At 38.3% G+C, this 19,453-nt stretch overlaps 2 protein-coding genes across 2 annotated transcripts; both read left to right on the forward strand.

Moving 5' to 3' along the window:
- The first annotated feature begins 706 nt into the window (after positions 1 to 706).
- On the forward strand, positions 707 to 8,211 carry LOC117867243. The gene is made up of 4 exons (XM_034752111.1): positions 707 to 1,666; positions 3,212 to 3,736; positions 4,844 to 5,023; positions 6,002 to 8,211. Exons 1-4 carry the CDS (start codon positions 1,603 to 1,605, stop codon positions 7,318 to 7,320), a joined length of 2,088 nt encoding a protein of 695 aa, XP_034608002.1. The 5' UTR covers positions 707 to 1,602; the 3' UTR covers positions 7,321 to 8,211.
- A 597-nt stretch (positions 8,212 to 8,808) lies between these two features.
- LOC117867242 lies at positions 8,809 to 19,453 on the forward strand. Its single transcript, XM_034752110.1, has 6 exons — positions 8,809 to 9,504; positions 11,523 to 11,648; positions 12,240 to 13,076; positions 13,527 to 14,150; positions 14,902 to 15,816; positions 16,897 to 19,453. The coding sequence occupies exons 1-6, from the start codon at positions 9,498 to 9,500 to the stop codon at positions 18,990 to 18,992; spliced, it is 4,605 nt and encodes a 1,534-aa protein (XP_034608001.1). The 5' UTR covers positions 8,809 to 9,497; the 3' UTR covers positions 18,993 to 19,453.

Genomic DNA, 19,453 nt, shown 5'->3' on the forward strand with positions numbered 1-19,453 from the left:
ATATCTGATTTTTCCGATACCATCACCCCATGGCTGCATGCTGAACTGCCAGCCAATCATCCAGTTCAACAGCCTTCAACAATTTAAGATAACTTAATTTTTAATGCATACTTCAGCAGTCTTGTGAAACATAAATAGGTTTATGGTCTGGTTGAAGATGAGAAGGAGAAATTGCTGTGTGAAGTTACTGTATCTGCATTGTACAGTTAAGAAGGCAATGAATAGGTAAATTACAAGACAAAAGGAGGGACACAAATTTAAAAAAAAAAAGGCTAAAATGTTTTGTCTATTAACATCAAGACCTTGTCATTAGATGCGTAAAACTAATATGAAGGTGACCTGTAAAGGAGTTTTTAGAAGATTGACTTGTGCCCTTTTTTGCTGCTTTATAATATACAGAAAGCTTGAAAGACTTTCATTTAAAGTTGCTTTTTCTGCTTCTGATGAGCGGACGTTTTTATACACTTTTCAGGAGAACTGTTTGAAGGGACTTAATTTGTGTAGTTGAGTACGGCTGTGGGGTGTAAAAATTACATCTCTTCTATGTTAATCCCAAAAGGAGTTAAGCTCTTCCTTATGTTATGCTTTTGGTGCAAATCTACCTCCGAATGTTTGCTTGTGTTCACAAGCTACAGTGAACTTTGGTTAACTATACAAAGATTTTTTTCTTCAAAATGAATAATGGTTAACAAACCAACTGATGCTAAATGGGTTCTTTTCATACTACACCTTTCTAATGAGCTGTTTAAAACTTCAGTGGATTAGAAGAATAGACATGGTTACTATATGATACCATGAAATGGTTAAATATTATTGCCAGTGTGACAGAACCATGGAGATACCATGCAGATACACACTACTGGTCATCCATGTGACTGCACTTTTAGCCCACCACTGTGGTACCCGAGGGAAAGTAAGAAATGAAGATAATCTAACAGGTCTTGGCTTGTCTTTTGACAGGAAAATACCACATGCATTCTTATGCTTTTTTATCACATGCAAGCTCTCAGGCAAAAGTTATTAGCGTTCCAACAAGCAAAAGTTGACCAGACCTTTTTAAATGAAAGGAAGAATTTGTACATCATGAAATGTAAGTAAATTCCTCATCCTACATTTAAAATTTTGCACTATAAACTTAAAGCAGCATTCAAATAAGGGACTTTCATACTAGATATACGTCCTGGTAAAATGTTGGAATAGCGGACTCTGAATCAAACTCAGCAAGAAGTGCCTAGTGAACTCAATACTGTAAAGCTTTCTTGGTATTATTCTATGAAACCAAACGTTTGGTTCTACAAGCAAAGGGTTTGGAGTTTGCCTTAAATATAAGCCAGGATATTTTAAGTCTTCATCCTTTTTATGGTAAAAGTATTTAAAGAATTTTGAACTAGGTTCTGCTGAATTTCTTAATCCATTAAGTCTGCAAAAACTTTAAAACAAAGCAAAAGTATCAGCTTGAGTTTCCTGGGGGATTATGTAGGTAGGTAATCAGTTATAGAAGTGTATCTTAATTTTAAAAAAATTGAAATATTTCCTTCATCATTTTGTTTAAGCATATGTGTCTTTGCAGTGATTTTTGAGCTTATTTTGATTTGGGGACTGATGAAGACTTCAAGATTCCAGTGTGTGCTAGAAAAGGAGTATTTCTGCTCTTCCATTCCAAACGGTAAGTTAGAGGTTTGTATCTTGATTACTGAGAAGGTGAAAGTCACTCCAAAAATTTATACTTGTGCTGCAATGTTTACTACTTAAAATTTCTTGGAGAGGAAGGTGTTTCACTCCTAATTTATGTTCTGGACTCAAAAGTTGATATGTTATTTATCAGCTTGAGTTTATTTGATTAGTTTAATAGTGATGAGGTGGGATATGCTCCTGGGTCCTAATATATAAATGTCTGGTCACAGTATGATTGCGCATAGTTCTGGATGGAATTTTTTGTTCAAGAAACTTAATAGGAAAAAAAAGTGAATAATAGTATTTTTTTTAAGTTAATAATCTGTATTGCACCTTAGCCTATATTTGAGTTATTTTACTTCTGAATTAATTCATACCATTATATCTTTACAATATTTCAAAAGAAACCCACTGATTGCCTTATGTTCTATTTAATTTGCTTTCGAACTTGTTACTGCTACTTGAGGGAAGATAACTTGTGCACAGTTAACAAATCAGTGATTAAAAGTTAGTACAATATGTAAGCACATAACGTAATTTTTTGCGCGTGAGAACTAGGTATATATAGCACAGGTCATTTGAAATTAGTGCCGACAAACTTTGTAGTATACATACTGTTGTGCTATCTATATGCTACATTTTATGGAAAATATTTTACAAACATTTTAGGACCTGATGCAAAGACCACTAAGATGAATTGGAATCTTTCCATGATTTCAGTGGCACTATCTCTTCTACCTCTCCACCTTGTAAAGCCAGTTGCCTTAGTTACTAAACATCTAACTGCAGAATACTCAGAGAACAATTAAATAAAAAATTTAAAACAATAATAAAAATAATCCAGAATGATTTTTCTGTACATAAAAATGACCTGACTTTTAAAGACTAATCTCAGGGTCCAGGTTTAGAAGCAAGTATTGTGTCCTGTTAGAAGAAGCTGGGAAACTCCCCTTTCCAGCAGTCTAAACCTCTGTCAACATCTCTGCAGTGTGGTAATATCAGATTTTAAACTGGTTGTTGGTTCAGAACTGAACATTGCCAGTCCTAAATCTCAAACCAGTGTAATTTTGTTTGTTTAGCTAGTGGGAGTGGAAATAAAAAAGTGACTGAAGCTGCTAAGAGGTTTGGGATGTTAGAATAAGTTTCTATTGGATATATCAATGCCAAGAGGGCAGATGAGTTGGTCAGAGAAAGATAAATATAATTTATTACATGGTTTTGCAATTTATCACATGGATATCGCTGATATTTTACTATAATTGTTGATTAAGAGGAACATGTAGCCTTCGTTTTCCAACTCCTGAAGTTTTTGTCCTGTGAAAGCCTTCCCTTTATTTATCGATAGTCCTAAAATAAATATTTTATTCTTATCAAAAGGATTTAAATTTTTCAAATATGTACCACTTTTAGGATCACACGTTGAGATCAAATTAGGGTTTCTTCACTCATCCTCATTTAAAATCTTGAAGAGGGGGGAAAATATTAACTGGTATTAGTCCTTGGGTATTCAAGCACATTTTTCTGTTTTATTCCCTAGATTTTCCAGAAGGCCTGACATCTGTTCTATTTGTTGTAACGAAGATTGGGGTTATCAACTCAAGTGTCTTCAACAGCCTAAACTTGAGATCTGTCACCAGTCTAGCTCTAGCAAACAGTGGCATCACAAGAATTGAAACTGGAGCCTTTTATGCTTTCCATAGTCTCACCAAACTCAGTTTATATCAAAATAATCTGACTACAGTTATGGCTTCTTGGCTTTCCAAACCAGGACACTTAGAAAACCTTACAATGTCTCAGAACGTCATTCAGGAAATAGGCCCCCATATGTTGTCCAGTTTCTCTAACCTGACAACCCTTAATTTAGCGAGCAACAGAATTCATATGATTGCGGGTGGAAGTTTGAAGAATTTGTCTAAGCTAACTTTTATTGATCTATCTGGTAATAACTTATCTACCTTAACAAGAAATGTGTTCAGTGGGCTGATGTCTCCAATAATGAAACTGGGAGACAATCCATGGAACTGTTCCTGTGAACTTCAAGATTTTGGATTTTTTTTGCAAGGTAATGTAAAGCATAATTTCAATCGCCCAGAACACTTGGGCAACTCCAAATACATTCAGATAACTGGGAGTCTGTAGCCAGATAGCTCATGCAAGTGAGAAACTTGTTAGAAGTACTTTAGAATGTAAGGTCTGGCTCGTAGAGATTTGGGTGTTCAGGATTTCACTGTATTTATAATAATTTGATACACATTAAATTGTACTGTAAATTATTTCCTTACTGTATTATTATTTATAGTACTAAGTATTAAAGTTGGGGCTACATTCTGTTGGGCATTGTACTATTTCTAAGCATGTCCCCTACAGTAATGATTTATTTTTAAAGGGTAGGAGGAATAGTCCCATGATCCAAGATCATGCCATGAAAACATAACAAAATTGAGAGAGAGAGAGAAAGATCTGAATTGCATAGTGATGGTAATTTCTTGCATAGTGTCAGAAGTATGTAAAAGGGGGATTGTGAGAAACTGGTAGTATAATATTGGGTCAGCGTGTGGAACAGAAGATGGCATTTTCAATGAAAGTTGAATCAGTTGCGAAAATACTGTACATAGTTTAAAATATTACCTTCTTTCAGTTATTTCATACACTATTCCAGACCTTCTGATTACTGGCTCTTCTTGGCCATCAGCTGAGGCACAAAATTCTTAAATGTTTGGATGGACCTCATCAGCAAACACTCTAGTCTTCTAATAGTTCAGCTGAATCATGTCTAATGCAGGTGGAAATAGTGTAGTGGACAACAACAGAAACAATGCGTTGTATCATAGAAATTCGAGATGGGAAAGACTTACTAGGTGATCTAGCAAAAAGAACAGGAGTACCTGTGGCACCTTAGAGACTAGGAGTACTTGTGGCCTATACCATCCCCCTCTGTCAGTGAAGGATTATTTCCTTATGATACACTTGAGATCAAAATCAGAGGCCAAAATGTTAAAACTTGAGTGCATAAAGTTAGGTACCTGAATCATATTTAGCCCCTTAAATAAGTGGCCTGGTTTTCAAAGGTGCTAAGCACCTGCAGCCCTGTGGGAACTTTAGCAAGCAATGGTGAGAGCCCGGGATCTCAAGTAGTCACAGGTTAGTCATGCGCTATTTGTTTTTACAGAGCTGATGAATGCTTCTGTGTTGGAAGATGCTTCATCTGTGGTGTGTCAGAGCCCACAAGCCCTGAAGGGTATTCCAGTTTGGAACATCTCTGACTTTAACTGCCCGCCTATTCTCATATCACCATCACTTGAGAATTACTTCTATAAAGTTGGATTGCCAGCGATGCTTCTATGTTTAGGTGTGTTACAATAGAATTTTCAGCATCTTATTTCATACTGTGAAATGAATTTCAAATACAGGCTCTTGAAAGCATCCTTGCCCCCCAATTACAGCAAGGGGTTACGCCCACATTCTGTGCACCTCTTTTCCAGAAAGAGGTTGCCTTGTTCAATGGAATGTTAATATGCAAGACAAACCCTGAAAACAGTCACAATTCCATTGCAGAAATAATGACAGGTTTGTTTTTAATTTCCTTGTCTGTTCATAAAAAATAATTACTTTCAAATGTACTTTGAATGTATTTCAGTACTTAATGCTGTAATATATACATTACTAGTATACTTAATGTAGTATAAGGATACTCATCAAGTAAGAACTGTATTATTCCAGAAACAGATAGTTTGGGTAATACTAAGCCATTTGCCATATTACCCAGAGAGATAATGAATAAAGCATATTTATTATTCCAAATAAAAAGAGGCTGGAGAAAGTTTTTATAATGAAACCTGCTGCAGGTGCAACTTAATATTTAATATATTGTGTAAGTTAAAAAGAACATGCAAATAACCACCTAGAAGATTGGTTCAATAGAGGATGTGCATAAAAGCAGAATTTTATGTTTAAAATAAAGTTTAAAAAATGCAAATTTTGGTGGGGGAAACTTACAAAAATAATATTTCTTTGCTTTAGATTATTAGCTTTGGAGAAACCGTTCCATTTGTATTAATACAAATGGATGTACAATAAAACACAAAAACATTCTCAGTAAGTTTTCTTTCAGTTTTGCCACTAAATCAGTGTGTGCATTTATAAGCCACATCAATACCATCCTTTCTCAATCTGGAATGAATTGATTATACAATTCAGCTCTGTCTTTAGGAATTTTTTGTCCTTTCCACAAATTCTCCACTAATTTTTATTTGATTTTCTTTGAAAATTGTAACTGCCGCTCAGTTTTGGTGAATTTTAAAATTATTTGTTTGAACTATTTTTGCAGTGTTGTTTTCATTTCTTTTGCTGCTTCTCCTGCTCTGGAAGGTGAAACAAGATAAAAAGCAAGTGCAGCCAGGTAAAGAAGCTACTGTTGAAAATAGCCATGACAAACTAACAGGCCACCTTAACAAGATGACAGAGAGACTGAGGAGCAGAGGACTGTCAGATGAAAAGGTACAGACAACAGTGAAAATTGACAAAACCCTACAAAATAGAATGCAGAAAACTCGTGCAAAATCTGCCTCGCCAATTCTGTTGAGAACTGAGTTTCAACACAGTAGTTCTCAACACCATAGACCAACTGATGGGAACCAGGAACAACCCAGAACCTCTTGTACAGTAATAAGTGAACAAGCCTGCATGAAAAATGAAGACTGCAACAATGTTATGGAACTGTGGTATTTTAATAGCTTGAAAGATTGCAATAAAAAGGCTATGCATAGTCACAATGCAAACACTTCGCCAACTGAACTATGCATGGAAATCCCGAAAACGGATAGTTCAGAACTATTAAAGCAGTCATTGCAGGACCATGGAATTTCAGAAGTGTGTTGGAATGATGAAATTAAAGGAAGGGGTAATACGGAGAACGCTGAACCTCTGTTGTATTTAAGTGTTGCTAGTACAACTGAAGAGACACCTAGTGTACCTGGCACTGAACAAAAAGATGCTGTGAGTAGAAATGTAAATCTGAGGCTGTGTTCTTTGAGAAGAGTTCTTACTTGGCCATATGAAAAATGCAAAAGGGACGAAAGCCAAAACACTTTAAATTCAGAGGATTTTTTCAAGGCACGTTTCTGTATGCTCACCAGTGATCCTGGTGTCTCAGCAGCAGTCAGAAAAACAGAATTCAAAGATGAACAAAATCAGTATAATCTTCATCTACATACTGTAAAGGAACAAAAGGCAATTCATGATTACAGCAGCAGTAAACCTAACTTAAAGAGAGAAGCAAAACCAGCAAACAAATTAGTATCTCCACTTAAGAAAGGACCTAACCAAATAGCCACAATGGAAAATGCATGCATGTCAGTGCCTGGGAAAGGATTCAGAGGCTCTGAGACTGTAAAAAAGAATAAGAATAACAAAGATATACCTTCGCAGTCTGGATTCTGCAATGACAGTCTTCACTCGCCAGCATCCTCAGACAAATCTGGTCACACCTCCTCCCCATGTGATAATACATTACTCGAAAATAATGAATACACCTTCATTGATCTTTTGCATGAAGTTGTGGAAAATCGTGGGAGGTGGACCAGGCAGAGGTGGAAGCAGACCCATCAAGTGCGAATTGCTAGCCACCCGCCAATGAAATCAAAGTAAATTAATTGCACTCTGTCAAAAAATGTTCCATGTGCTATAGGCTGCCTGTTTTAACCAAAATTATTGTTATAACATTTCATTAGTGGTGACACATGCCAGACTTGACAGTACTGGAAGCTAAAATCCTCTATTATAGATACTTCAGGAGCAATGCAAACTGCTCCATATTGCCCTTCCAGAATGCCTTAACCATGTTTTGAAAAAGCAACTTCTAAGGATGAGAGGGGACTTTTCTCCATGGCCCAGTCAATTCGTGGTGCCAAAAAGGGTGACACATGTCATGAAGGTTTTTTGTGATGTGATCATTTATTTACAGGGAGCTTGACTCAGACCCACCAAACTCATTTCATCTAGGCAACCAAACAGCTTTCAGATGAGTCATGAGTTTTGATCAGTAATCATCTAGGGTAAATTTTCCAAAAATACCCAAGAGATTTGCATACTGAAGTCCCATTGAAAGTAGATATGACTTGGGTACCTAAGTCACTTAGCACTTTTGAAAATTTTATCTCTAGGCTGGTTTTACACCGGGTATGTAGAAGACTCCAAATCCCATTACTCACCCCCCTGAAATAACCCATATCATTACTGGTTTTGATTCAAGCAGTCCACTAAGTAGGCAAATTTATTAATTATCCCTAGAATTTTCCAGCTGCCTAGAAACGGATAGTTCATGGAGTACGGAGCCTTTCAGCTCTGGTTATTGATTTGCTCTACTCATTGGCAGAGACCATTAGTATCCAGGGTTATCAATCTGGCATATTCATGAGCATCTAAAATTAATGTAAAATTTTCAATTTATTTGCACAAAATATGAAATGTTAACGTGTATCATGTCATAATGGGTTATACCCCCTTAAATGGATTGCTAATTGTGCGTGCGTGCGCTCTCTCTCTAATATATATTAAATTTTTTTTCTTATTAGTAATAAGTCTTTTTGGTAGGTTTTACACACTGTATTTTCAATTAATTTATATTATGGCTAATAAACCATGTAACTAGAAATGTTTGTCTACAGTGAGCCATTATCTATGGCTGATCTTCTGTAACATTAGATCTTGTTCCACAATCTCTCATGGATTTTCATGTAAGTGAGAACTGCTTGTTGTTAGTCTGTTTGCAATTACATCCAACAGACACCTGCTCCATTTTTATGCCTATATTTGCTCTGATTTAGGGCTGATGGCAAATCACAAAGAATTTATTCTGCTTGTTTGGATTTGTTTAGAAATATTGTAATTCCTTCTTGTTATACAACTGGCACCTGTGTCTTCTCTTCTCCCCCCCCCCCCTTTTTTTGGAGTAAGGATTTTGCTGAGGGTAGATTTAAAGCAGGGGTTCTCAAACTGGGAGTCGGGACCCCTCAGGGGGTCACAAGGTTACAAGCAGTCAGCCTCCACCCCAAACCCCTCTTTGCCTCCAGCATTTATAATGATGTTTAAATATATAAAAAGTGTTTTTAATTTTTGGGGGTGGGGGGATCGCACTCGGAGGCTTGCTATGTGAAAGGGGTTACCAGGACAGAAGTTTGAGAACCACTGATTTAAAGTAAAGATGTTCTGCTGTTAGGCTCACAAATACCATTCACTCACTTAATGAAAAGAGACTGATGGATTTATTTAATAAACATTATTTCTGTCATACTTTAAATTTTAATGTAAATTCAGTTTTTTGTAATCTTCTAGAATGTGAATTTAATACAAAAAACATGGGAACCACCTTTTGCATGCTGCTTACATGATCCCAAATGTAAAATGCATCCTTGTACAAACAGTTTATTCATAATGTAAAAGCATTAACTTCCACCAGCACTTATTAAATATGGGTAAATTCTAGTTGTAAACATCTCTTTCTCAGGGCAGGAGTTTTCCTGTGCTGTTGGTTATGGATGAAGTGTGGAGTATCAGCTCTGCGTTTTTGTATTGTGTTTTTTCTAATTCTTTTAAAATGTTACCACTAAGCTTTTTTAATGTTAGTTTTGTAACAGTCTTATTAATTCAGGAGATGACCTGTTTGAACCTGCCTCATGTTTTGTTAATCTGTAATGAATCTTAACATGCATGACTGGCCCAATTAGTGAACCATGTTTTCATGAAGCATAAATACTCTGACAAGTGACAGCTTATTGTACTCCAAGCTGACATTTTTAACAGAAAAGTCCAATGCGTTTCTGAGGATGAATTGTAAGTTCCAACTTTTATTAATTCTAGCAACAAACATTTGGATTTAAATTGTACTAGGTATTCAGTGGGAAACTAGACTTGTCAGAAATCAAATATGGCATAAATATTTTCAGGCAGTGGTCAAAATGTATTCAGGCACAATTTTTGTAAAGTAATAAAATATTAAATGAGAAAGTAATGCTCTTGTGTATAAATGGTGTGTCATATGAACTGAAATGATCAGGAAGAAAAAACATTGAAATATTACTGTAAAATGTGAACTCAGAAGTAATCCAAAAGGTTGCATGTCCTATTTATGGAAATATTGTAATTGCAGTGAATTCATTCTTGAGTTTCCCAAGTATTTTAGGTAGGAAAAATCTCTTCACCCATTCGGGAAAGGCATTCCTATTAGTCATAGAAGGGGTATATTTTTTTTTTTTAAAGTAGGATGTACAATTCAATGCACAATTACTGTGCTAATGCTTGTAATCTGGATAATTGTGCACATAAAACATAATGTATCCTTTTATTTGTGGAGTTGTAGTAACTGTCTATTCAAATTTGGCATTCAATTGCCAGCCCAACTTTTTAAAAGTTAGGTTGAGGGTGTAATCAGTTTTTTTAATGAAAGAATATATACGTTTGCTGCTGCCTGAAACTGAAATCTACTTTCCACAAGACACTTTTGCCTCTTCCTTTATAGTCACCCAAAATTACTACAGTAAAGTAAATATCAGAATCAACCTTCCTCAAAAAAATCCACTGAAGATTAGAAATATTTTCAAAGGTGTGTGCATCTAACTAGTTGTTTGGTGGCGGGGGGGGGGGGAGTGCAAGTATTAAACCTGACCCTAGCATTTTTTTTGTATTTGCTAATAATAGGGTCATATTTTTACTTGTAATATTTTTGAGTAATATTAAAAGATGAGTTTATAACCAGTGCAAATAAATCCCATGCCTGGACTTAATCTAATATGTAGTCAGGTTATACAACACAAATGCAATTGTTTGTTCTCAGACGCTCAGAAAATGCCAGCAGTATGCTTTGGGAAAAACATTAATTGGCAGAATTTATATAGGCCAAGATATCTGCTGGAACAGGGAATGGTTGGTGATATAGAAAACAATTCAGGAAATAAGTTAACAAAATAACATATTTAGATACAGCATTTAAATATTTTCATGTTTAGTGATATGGTATCTGAATGTTTTCTACATCAAATGAGAAAATAACAGATTTTTCAAGAAAAATGATGTAATATTACAATATGTACAATCCCCATTTATGATACATGGCAGCTGCGGTCCACACAGAGATTGGCCAGTTATATAGTGCTCTTTTCCAGTTTACTAGCTGTTACATTGCCTCAAGAGAGCTAGAAATACCTGAAATATTTCCTTACTATTGATTTTTCCACATAAGCAATTATTGTAGTTGCCATGGGGAAGTTATGAGATGGTGAATGGAATGACGAATGGGGTGAGGTGGTGGTCTGCAAGGCAACTGCTCTATTAAGATATGGTGCACACTATAAAATAATAAAACCGCTGCTCTGTGGGCGCATCAGTTAATAACCTGCCTATGAAGAGTGGTTGAATTAATAAATACCATATGGTATTCTACAATATGAATGCAGAAAGTTTCCTAGAAACAATCACCATCTAACTCGTATTATCACAGTGTGTCAGTCAGTAGTGTGTATTACACTTAATGTTGCAGTAAGTTGTGCTAATTTCAGAGCAATGTTAAAAAGAACCTTTGTTTTTAAATTTTCAATAGCCAAGGGCCCTTTTTAATTAAATTACTTTTTTAAGCAGTAATTGGTATTAAGGGAGACTAAAACATTGTTACAGTGAAATGAAAAGATGACATGTACTACTCTTGGTACATAGCCTATTTATCTATAGTATCCCAATAGATACAGAGCAACTATAGGAAGTAAGTCAGAATACTGCAGGTTTAAGAAGATCTTCAAAAAGAACTTTTTCTAGAATGTGTGTTTGTGTTTGTAACTGGATTTTGTGTGTGTAAATAGGTATTTTGGCTCTTGTTAGTTTTCTTCTGCTGATTTTCCTGGAAGTAGCCCAGTCTTGTCCTCCAATCTGTAAATACTGCTCCACAGGGCTAGCAGAATGTGAGCATGTCTCGTCGCTTCAGGAAGGTAAGCCTTTATCCCTCTCCTGGGCTCCCGTTGCTGCCAATTCATGGACAAGAATAGTAGTTAGTGGAATTTTAAAATTACATGTTGCTATTGAACAGTGGTGTTTTATATTTATAAGAAGAAGAACAGGAGTACTTGTGGCACCTTAGAGACTAACTAAATTTGTTAGTCTCTAAGGTGCCACAAGTACTCCTGTTCTTCTTTTTGCGGATACAGACTAACACGGCTGCTACTCTGAAACCTATATTTATAAGAAATAAGTCTAAAAGTAAAAATATATTCACTTGAAAAACTATAAAAAGGAAAAAGCAATTGCCATATGAAAGAGACATTATCCAGTCCAGGTTGCGATGGGACCTATGAATACAGTAGTAGGCCATATGCCAAGTACAAAAGGATGGATATTTAGGAGAGCAGCACAGCAAGGTCGGTCTCTGAGTAGATCAGTTTCAGTCATTATGGTCTGATCCTCAGCTGTAGCCCTTTGTACTTGCCCAATGCAGTCTCATCCCAGGGCTGGTACCCAACTTAAATTACAGCCGCCTCTTGTCTTCCCGCACTTTAATTCCCAACACCTTTTTTGTACCTCAGTCTTACCAGGTTTGCCAAACTCCACAGAGAAAATACTCTTACGGCACGGAAACCTCAGCAAGATACTGCCACTGTCTTTTCAGAACTTCCCCAGGCTTCATTTGCTCTCCATAACTGGATTTCTGTTCTCTTCACTTCCAAACCTGACCTTTGGCGCAAAGGATGTCAGCAGCCTGAGGAGTTTGGATCTCAGCAGTAACTGCCTGCTGAGCTGTGGGATTGAGCCTTTGGCTTTCTCTGGCTTGGGAATCCTCGAGGAGTTGATTCTTACAAACAATGCCTTGGATACGCTGAAAAGTTCTTGGTTCTTAGAGATGACTCTGCTCACCAAACTCCTCCTTTCTGACAACAAAATTACATATCTTCCTCCAAAGACTTTTGAGAATTTGACTAAGCTGAACGAACTCATTGTGTCTTCCAATTTCATTCAGTATCTTTCCATGGACACATTTTATGGGCTAGCATCATTGACCAAACTGGACTTATCAAGCAATGAAATCCTGTTTATTAATAATGATGTTTTCCAGCCTTTGCAGGCCCTGACGCATCTGTGGTTGTTTAAGAATAAGCTGACTGCGCTGGCCAGCATTCCAGACTCTCTTACCTCCTTGTCTCTTAATGAAAATCCTTGGATCTGTGACTGTCATCTGGTGAGCTTCATGCAGTTACTGAAAGACAAAGTTCAGATACCCAGTGGCCTGGTTTGCAATAGTCCGCCGAGCCTGAGGGGACGCCGTATGTTGAGTGTCGGGCCTGAAGTCTGTGCTTATCCAACTCACGCAGGAAATCTACCACAGGAAAGCACTTCAAAATTGAACTCGCTGTATGGCTTCACAGGTAAACTCTAGCAATGCAACATAGGCTGGAAGCTGTTTGTCTGCATTATTCATAGTTCACATTACTCCAAAGGTGTAAAATATTATTAAAAATCTTCCGTTTTTATTTGCTTAGCCTGCTTTCTCATAAGCACCCACTTGGCAGGCCTTGGGCAGGAGAGCCCCAAGCCAGGAATGGGATGCATTGTAGAACAGCAGGGAAGGGGAACTAATGGCTTGGAAGGGGATGATGCAGATCCTTAGTGAAAGTTCAGGGGGTGTGGATGGATTATCAAGTGGTGCTGCAGAGCAGATGCTTTGACAGAGCTGTGTGGTGGAAAACTTGCACGGGATCTGCCTGTACCATGCTTGGTACTTGGTGCTTAATCGTAATAATAGTATCCATAAGTTTACATATAACTTAAAAAATAAAGCCATGAGCGTGGTCTGACTCTCATCCTGTCTCCTGCAGGAGGACTTTTCTTTAGTTTCATCATGTGCCTGATAGTCTATTTCATCACAAAACACTGGAAATATAGCAGAGTTACTAATCAGGCAGAGGATGGACCCGTCTTACAGAAGGACTCTGTGGAAGAGTTCCCAAGAAGCGTGACTGATACCCCTTCAGTATCCCCACTTCCCCATAACTGTGTGATAAAAGCAAATAGGACAAGGGGCTTTCAGAAGGAAAGTGAAGCAGACACAATAGAAAAAGCACTGTGTGACCATTTGAAGAACATGTTCCAATCCAGCAGAGAACATTCAGAAACAAGCTCCCCAGTGAAGATGCCTGGAGTGGCCCTGCTGCCGACTCTCAGTCCCACAAGTAAACAGATCATGACGATCTGTAAAGATGGAACGGAAATTGGAAGATTAACTGAACATCCAGACAAAGCCACAAGCCCAGCACTCCCGCAAGTGGGCAACAAAAATGTGGAGAGAGCCGCTGAAATTCCCAGATGTGTCAGTGCACCAGGCTTAATTCCTAATGTGGAGAAACAACCTTCTCCAGAAAGGGACCCTGGTTTGCATTTCTCATCGTCGAGCCATGAAAAAACAATCCCGATGAGGGAGTGGATGGAGAATGGGGAACCTGGTAAGTTCAAATAAAGAGCAACGATGATTACTCAGAAATGGTGGTGGGGTTTGTAGGGTGGGGAGGTTGGGTGTTGGTCACTTTGGAACGGGAAGAGGATAGGTAGCAATAGCTTTCATGTGTGTATTTTGCAATAGTAGCCATTGCTGAGAGGCCCAGTGCTCTGCAGGGTCTCCAGGGGCCTGCTGCTGAACGAGGTGGCCCATTGTAATGGAAACTGCTGCAGGAAATCTGCTACAACAGCAGAACCAGCAAGAATCCTCAGTGATGGCTACTGTAGAATGGGAATATTGATTCGCTAAGCATTGTCCTCCCTCAGGATTTGTATATTTCCCTAGACAGTATTATAGCTCCACTGGTGAGGCATTCCTGGAAGAAAATTTTTCCCTTTTAGAATTATGTCCTTTATTTAAAAGAACATGACCTTTTATAAATAAATAATTAAAATATTGCATGGCAGACACATACTTAAATCTCTATAACGAATCTAATGTGCTTTCTGCATTTAGTTCCTGGGCTCCATTTCCAGTTCAAGTGTGTGTGGGGGGGGGGGCCCGCGGGGGAGGGTGTGTGCGTGCATGTGCTCAGTCTACACACTTGTGAAGAAAAGCCTTTTCATCAGTATGTTGGGGTGTTTTTGTATTTGTGTTATCGCTCAGTGGAGAGAAGTGAGATTTGTGCATATGATTAAAATATGTATTTACAATGTAGATAACTGCAGTATGTCAACTTTGTTCCCTCTGTTTTACAGCCTTGGTGAAATATTTTGAAACACAGTGGGAAGAGCGGGTTTTGAGTCCCATTACCTGGCTTTCTGGTTCTCAATGTTCCCGGACTTTGGTAAATGTAGTTTCTCCAGCAGGAAGTGCTACACATATACAAACAGGCAGAGACAGAATTCACACCACCTCTAACAAGAGAAGTAAATCCTGGAGCCCCTTTCACTTCAACATCTCCAGTCATTTAACAGAGGCTCATGGAGATGGTGCATCTAGAAGAAATGCTGAGAATGGATTTGAGGCCAACTTGGTGCATTCAAGAAGAGACAAAGACTGCGAGACTTTATGTCAAGAACATTTTATAAAGAGTGAGTCCACAGATACTACTGAGGACAGATCCAAAGATAAAGGAATAAAAGAACCAGACTTGCAGAAAGACATCTATCTTAAGAACTGTTGCATTGCACAAAGTGAAAGCAACTATCAGAGAGAGACTACGAACACAGGGGATGTCAACCTCACTCCAGAACCTGAAGCACCAGCCAACTCCCCACTTTCAGATTTAGCCAGCCCTAGAGAATATGCTGGTGCCAGCAACCCAGATAATAAAGGCATCAAGCCTGCAGCAGAGGGAAAATTAGTTAGCCCCTTTCTTGGGAAAGAAGGTATCCATCCCCCATCTTTCTGTAATAATGATGGATTGGGAGAAGAGGTGTCCAGCTGTAGAACACCCAGGAGTGAGAAACCTGACAAAGAATCTTCCTTAAAGAATAATACATTAACAAAAGAGAGATTTTGGAAATACCATACGAATTGCTGCAATGAATTCCAGCCCTGCCCAATTGCTCAGAAAGTATTAAAGGAGCTGAAGACTACGCTTCTGACTTCGAGAGAGCAATTAGATCTGTCCACGCAGGCTCCCCCCTCTGACATGGATCTACTGAAAGGTAATGATAGACTCACCATTAACCTTTTAGTTAAACTTTCCCAGAGAAGGGGAAAGCAGAGGGCAATGAAGCAGCCCTGGAAATGACTGGAGATTAGTCACTACCATAAAGTGTAGCAATGCTGCAATGCCGTTTATTCTATGCAGTGTTGATTTGGATTAATTTTACACCTAACTTTATGATGAGGTTTTGCCTTCCTCAGCTAATGAACACCAGTCTGTGGGACTGCTCTTGTGGCAAGGGGGATATGTGTGAGCTAATGCTAAGAAAAAGTTTATGCCCTGTGCTGATGCTTGTGGCTGCTGACAAATGAAGCATATTGCATGATAAGTCTTGGGCAGCAGTGAAAACAAGACCATGCAGGCTTTCTCTGCTTAGCATTATGCCTAAACTCACCACTGGCAGCAGTGTGCACTGCAGTCCAGCAAGTGCTTGGATGCTACCATGTACAATGTCCAGAGCAGCAGAAATCAATTTTAAAATACAAGATTTTAAAATTTTCATGCCATTCAATAGAGGTTTTCCCCTTTCCATTCTCCTTAGATCTGTCCATCAGCTATAAAAATGAGTTAACCTTTGTTTTAGCACCTTGAAAATGTAAAGCACCACCATGCAGGGAATTTAGAAGTATTTCACTTGTAAGTGTTTTTAATAAAAGGCAATATATTTTCAATTATTCAGTATATAATTAATTTTTGGAAATAACTGCCAAATGGTAATGGCCAGCAAACAACTTTGTGAAACTCAACTATGAAGTATACAGGTAAGGATCGTTTCAGTTGTGATCTATTGTAAGACAACAGGGACTAATCATCATTAAATTTCAGCTACAATAATCATCAGCTAAACTCAGGCAGAAAGAGTATTTTAACACACAATTTGAAAGGGTTTTACGTCTCCTTCTGACGCATATCACTCTATCTACTGCCAGAATATTTGTGTGGAGACCACTGGTTTGTTGCTATAAATTGGGGACGTGTATTCATACACTTGGTACCAACCTGTAGAAACTGCGATAAGGAATTTTTAGCAGAATTTATGATGTGTCATGGTGTTTTGTATTTAACCTAAATCTTACAGAACAAGAAGTGACCACAACTTGCCTTGTCCAGTGTATAAACAGTGAGATGCCACTAACAAACAAATGGGAAAAGGGACACTATAGCACTTTGCCAGACGTACACGCCTCCTTTGCTCCTGATGGAATTTGCCATCAAGAGTTACCTGGAGATGACAGTAAAATTTCTTGTGGGCTTCCTCAGACAATAACTCTGCAGCTGGGCCAACAAACCAGTATATCTCACCAAGAAGCTGGTGCTGAATGCCAGTCTCTATGTAAGGCAATTGTTGAACCCATCAGTGAATTTCAAGGGAGCACTGAGAAATGCATTGTAAAAGTTCAGAGCAGGATGGTGGATAGTTTGGAGCAACTGCTGTTAAGAAATGCCTCTGTTGGTGCCAATCATCTCCCGTCCAGAAGATGCGAGAATACACATAATGAACATGTTGCCCAGGACTGGAAGTCTTTGGATGCAGAAACCGATTCGGATGCACTGACACAAACATATAATACCATCAATGAGCATTTAGCAGGAGGTGAAGAAGGTTGTGTTCCTGCATCTCCAAGTATTTTGGACAGAGAACTCTGCAATGTTAAATCTCTACAACTCAGTGCTATGGCATCTGTCTATACTTGCCTCCCACTCAGTGCAGATGAAAGCACTCCGGATCCTGACTCTATAACTTCCAGTCCGAATATTAGTAAAGTTTCTTTATTGGACATTCATGAAGTTGAACATAAAAGTGTAGCAGACAGGAAGTCCAACCGTTATTTGTCAAATGCGGTTATTTTGGTGCAGAAAACGCAAATTTCTCCAAGTGAAGAGAAAAGTGTAGGCAGATTGAGAGATGAAAGTGCTGATGCTGAATTCATGCTTAATGAGAATGAGGGAGCTCAGTTTAATATTGATGAGGAGAAAACAAAGGCATTTCAATCTGACTGTACTGAGCACAATTTGTATGAGTTAGTGACCGTTGTTAGCTCAAATGACACAGACGACCAAAAGAATATTAGGGAGCTGTTAGCCCCTAGTGACATTTTGAGGATTGAAAATAATACCTGGCATAATACAGACAACAATCCTTCTAGAAGCTGCTTGGAAAATGCCTGCAGTTCTATAGCAGCCGATCGTAATGAATGTGACGATGTTGGATGCAAAAAGGAAACTGGCCATGAATATCTCTACCAACCTGCGGCATCAAAAGGGTGCAGATCCTCTACAAATCCTTCTCTTACTGTTTATGAAAGTCAAGCAGAAGAAATCAGTGTTGCAGGCTATGATGCTACTGTTTCTCACTCAGGCCAGGCCTCCAGGAATACAGGAATTCAGCAATTCGCTTGTAATAAAAAGGACAAGTGTCAGCTCCAAAATATACAGGTAAATCCAAAAATGGAGAACGAACCAGATATGAAATATTCTAACTCTAAATACCACATGTTAGTGGCTGGCAACACAGATGCCAAACTTTGTGTGGCAGGAGACGACCCCTCTGCCGGTCCATATTTAGAAAGCAGACAGCCCCTGGAGATTGGACTACGTTCTAAGACCATTTGTCTGCCAGAGCAATCTCACAGGTCTCTTCTGCCACAAGGTTCTGCGCTTTCCGACCCATGGAAGAAGGAATTGGAGCAAAACTGGAGTGAAAGTCTATCAGCAAAACAACTCAAGAAAACATATTGTTCTGTTTTCAGACTATCGACTGAAGGCTCATCTTTTGGGAAGCTTTGCCAGAATGTAGACTGCACCATTGAGCCTCCTGATCTGAGCAAGGGAACATCCTCCACTACCTCACTGACACCAAATCCGTGTTTATTGGGACAAGAAACGGAAATACATGCAAATGGAGAGTCTTGGGCATTCAACCCTCAGCTGATGGATAAAGCCACATATTTAAGTTGCCTTTATAATCCAAAGGCACCGAGGAAACAAGCAAATGAACGAAGTGTACTTTCTAACCTCCGCTATTGTAAAATTTCAGCAAAAGTATCCTTTGGTGCGGAGGAGGAGGAAGGGAGGTCATTGTCACAAAAAAAAGAAAATGACCCAGACCAATTAACGAGTGACCATCAGTATAAACCTTCAGCTAAAAAAGTAGTCCCCGCAGATAGCGACTGATGTAAGTATACTACCTGATTTGAGGCACTAGACTTCGGTAGAGCTTTGCACAGCTAAAATGCAATCAACTTGTAAAATGAATGGGTTTGTTGTGTAAATGAGGACTGTCAAAAATACCACTACTGTATTGTGCTGTAGAGATACACGTGATACTTTTCTATTACACAGTGATCTTGTACATCACTCTGGCCCTGTGTTTTCAGTCTCTTTCATTCAGAAATGTAATTTCAAGATACCCGTGTATATAATTTTTGATCTTGAACTAATCAGAAGTGTTAAACATCCCATGAAAAACATTCAGTGGCATGCAAGTTTAGGCCTTACATTTGATGTACTCAGTGTAATCTGTTCATAGATGTTTTGGAATTAAAGCTTACCTGCTTTAAAGAAGGAAAGACTCATAGAATATCAGGGTTGGAAAGGACCTCAGGAGGTCATCTAGTCCAGCCCACTGCTCAAAG

This window comes from Trachemys scripta, chromosome 17, assembly GCF_013100865.1.
Source record: "Trachemys scripta elegans isolate TJP31775 chromosome 17, CAS_Tse_1.0, whole genome shotgun sequence".
In the NCBI taxonomy this organism is placed as follows: domain Eukaryota; kingdom Metazoa; phylum Chordata; order Testudines; family Emydidae; genus Trachemys; species Trachemys scripta.

Coding starts and splice junctions, on each gene's coding strand:
- LOC117867242 (XM_034752110.1), top strand. Junction 11,649..12,239: donor TGTCTCGTCGCTTCAGGAAG/GTAAGCCTTTAT, acceptor TTTGTACCTCAG/TCTTACCAGGTTTGCCAAAC. Junction 15,817..16,896: donor TGACATGGATCTACTGAAAG/GTAATGATAGAC, acceptor TAAATCTTACAG/AACAAGAAGTGACCACAACT.
- LOC117867243 (XM_034752111.1), top strand. CDS start 1,603: ATGAAGACTTCAAGATTCCAGTGTGTGCTAGAAAAGGAGTATTTCTGC. Junction 1,667..3,211: donor CTGCTCTTCCATTCCAAACG/GTAAGTTAGAGG, acceptor TTTATTCCCTAG/ATTTTCCAGAAGGCCTGACA. Junction 3,737..4,843: donor TTTTGGATTTTTTTTGCAAG/GTAATGTAAAGC, acceptor TTGTTTTTACAG/AGCTGATGAATGCTTCTGTG.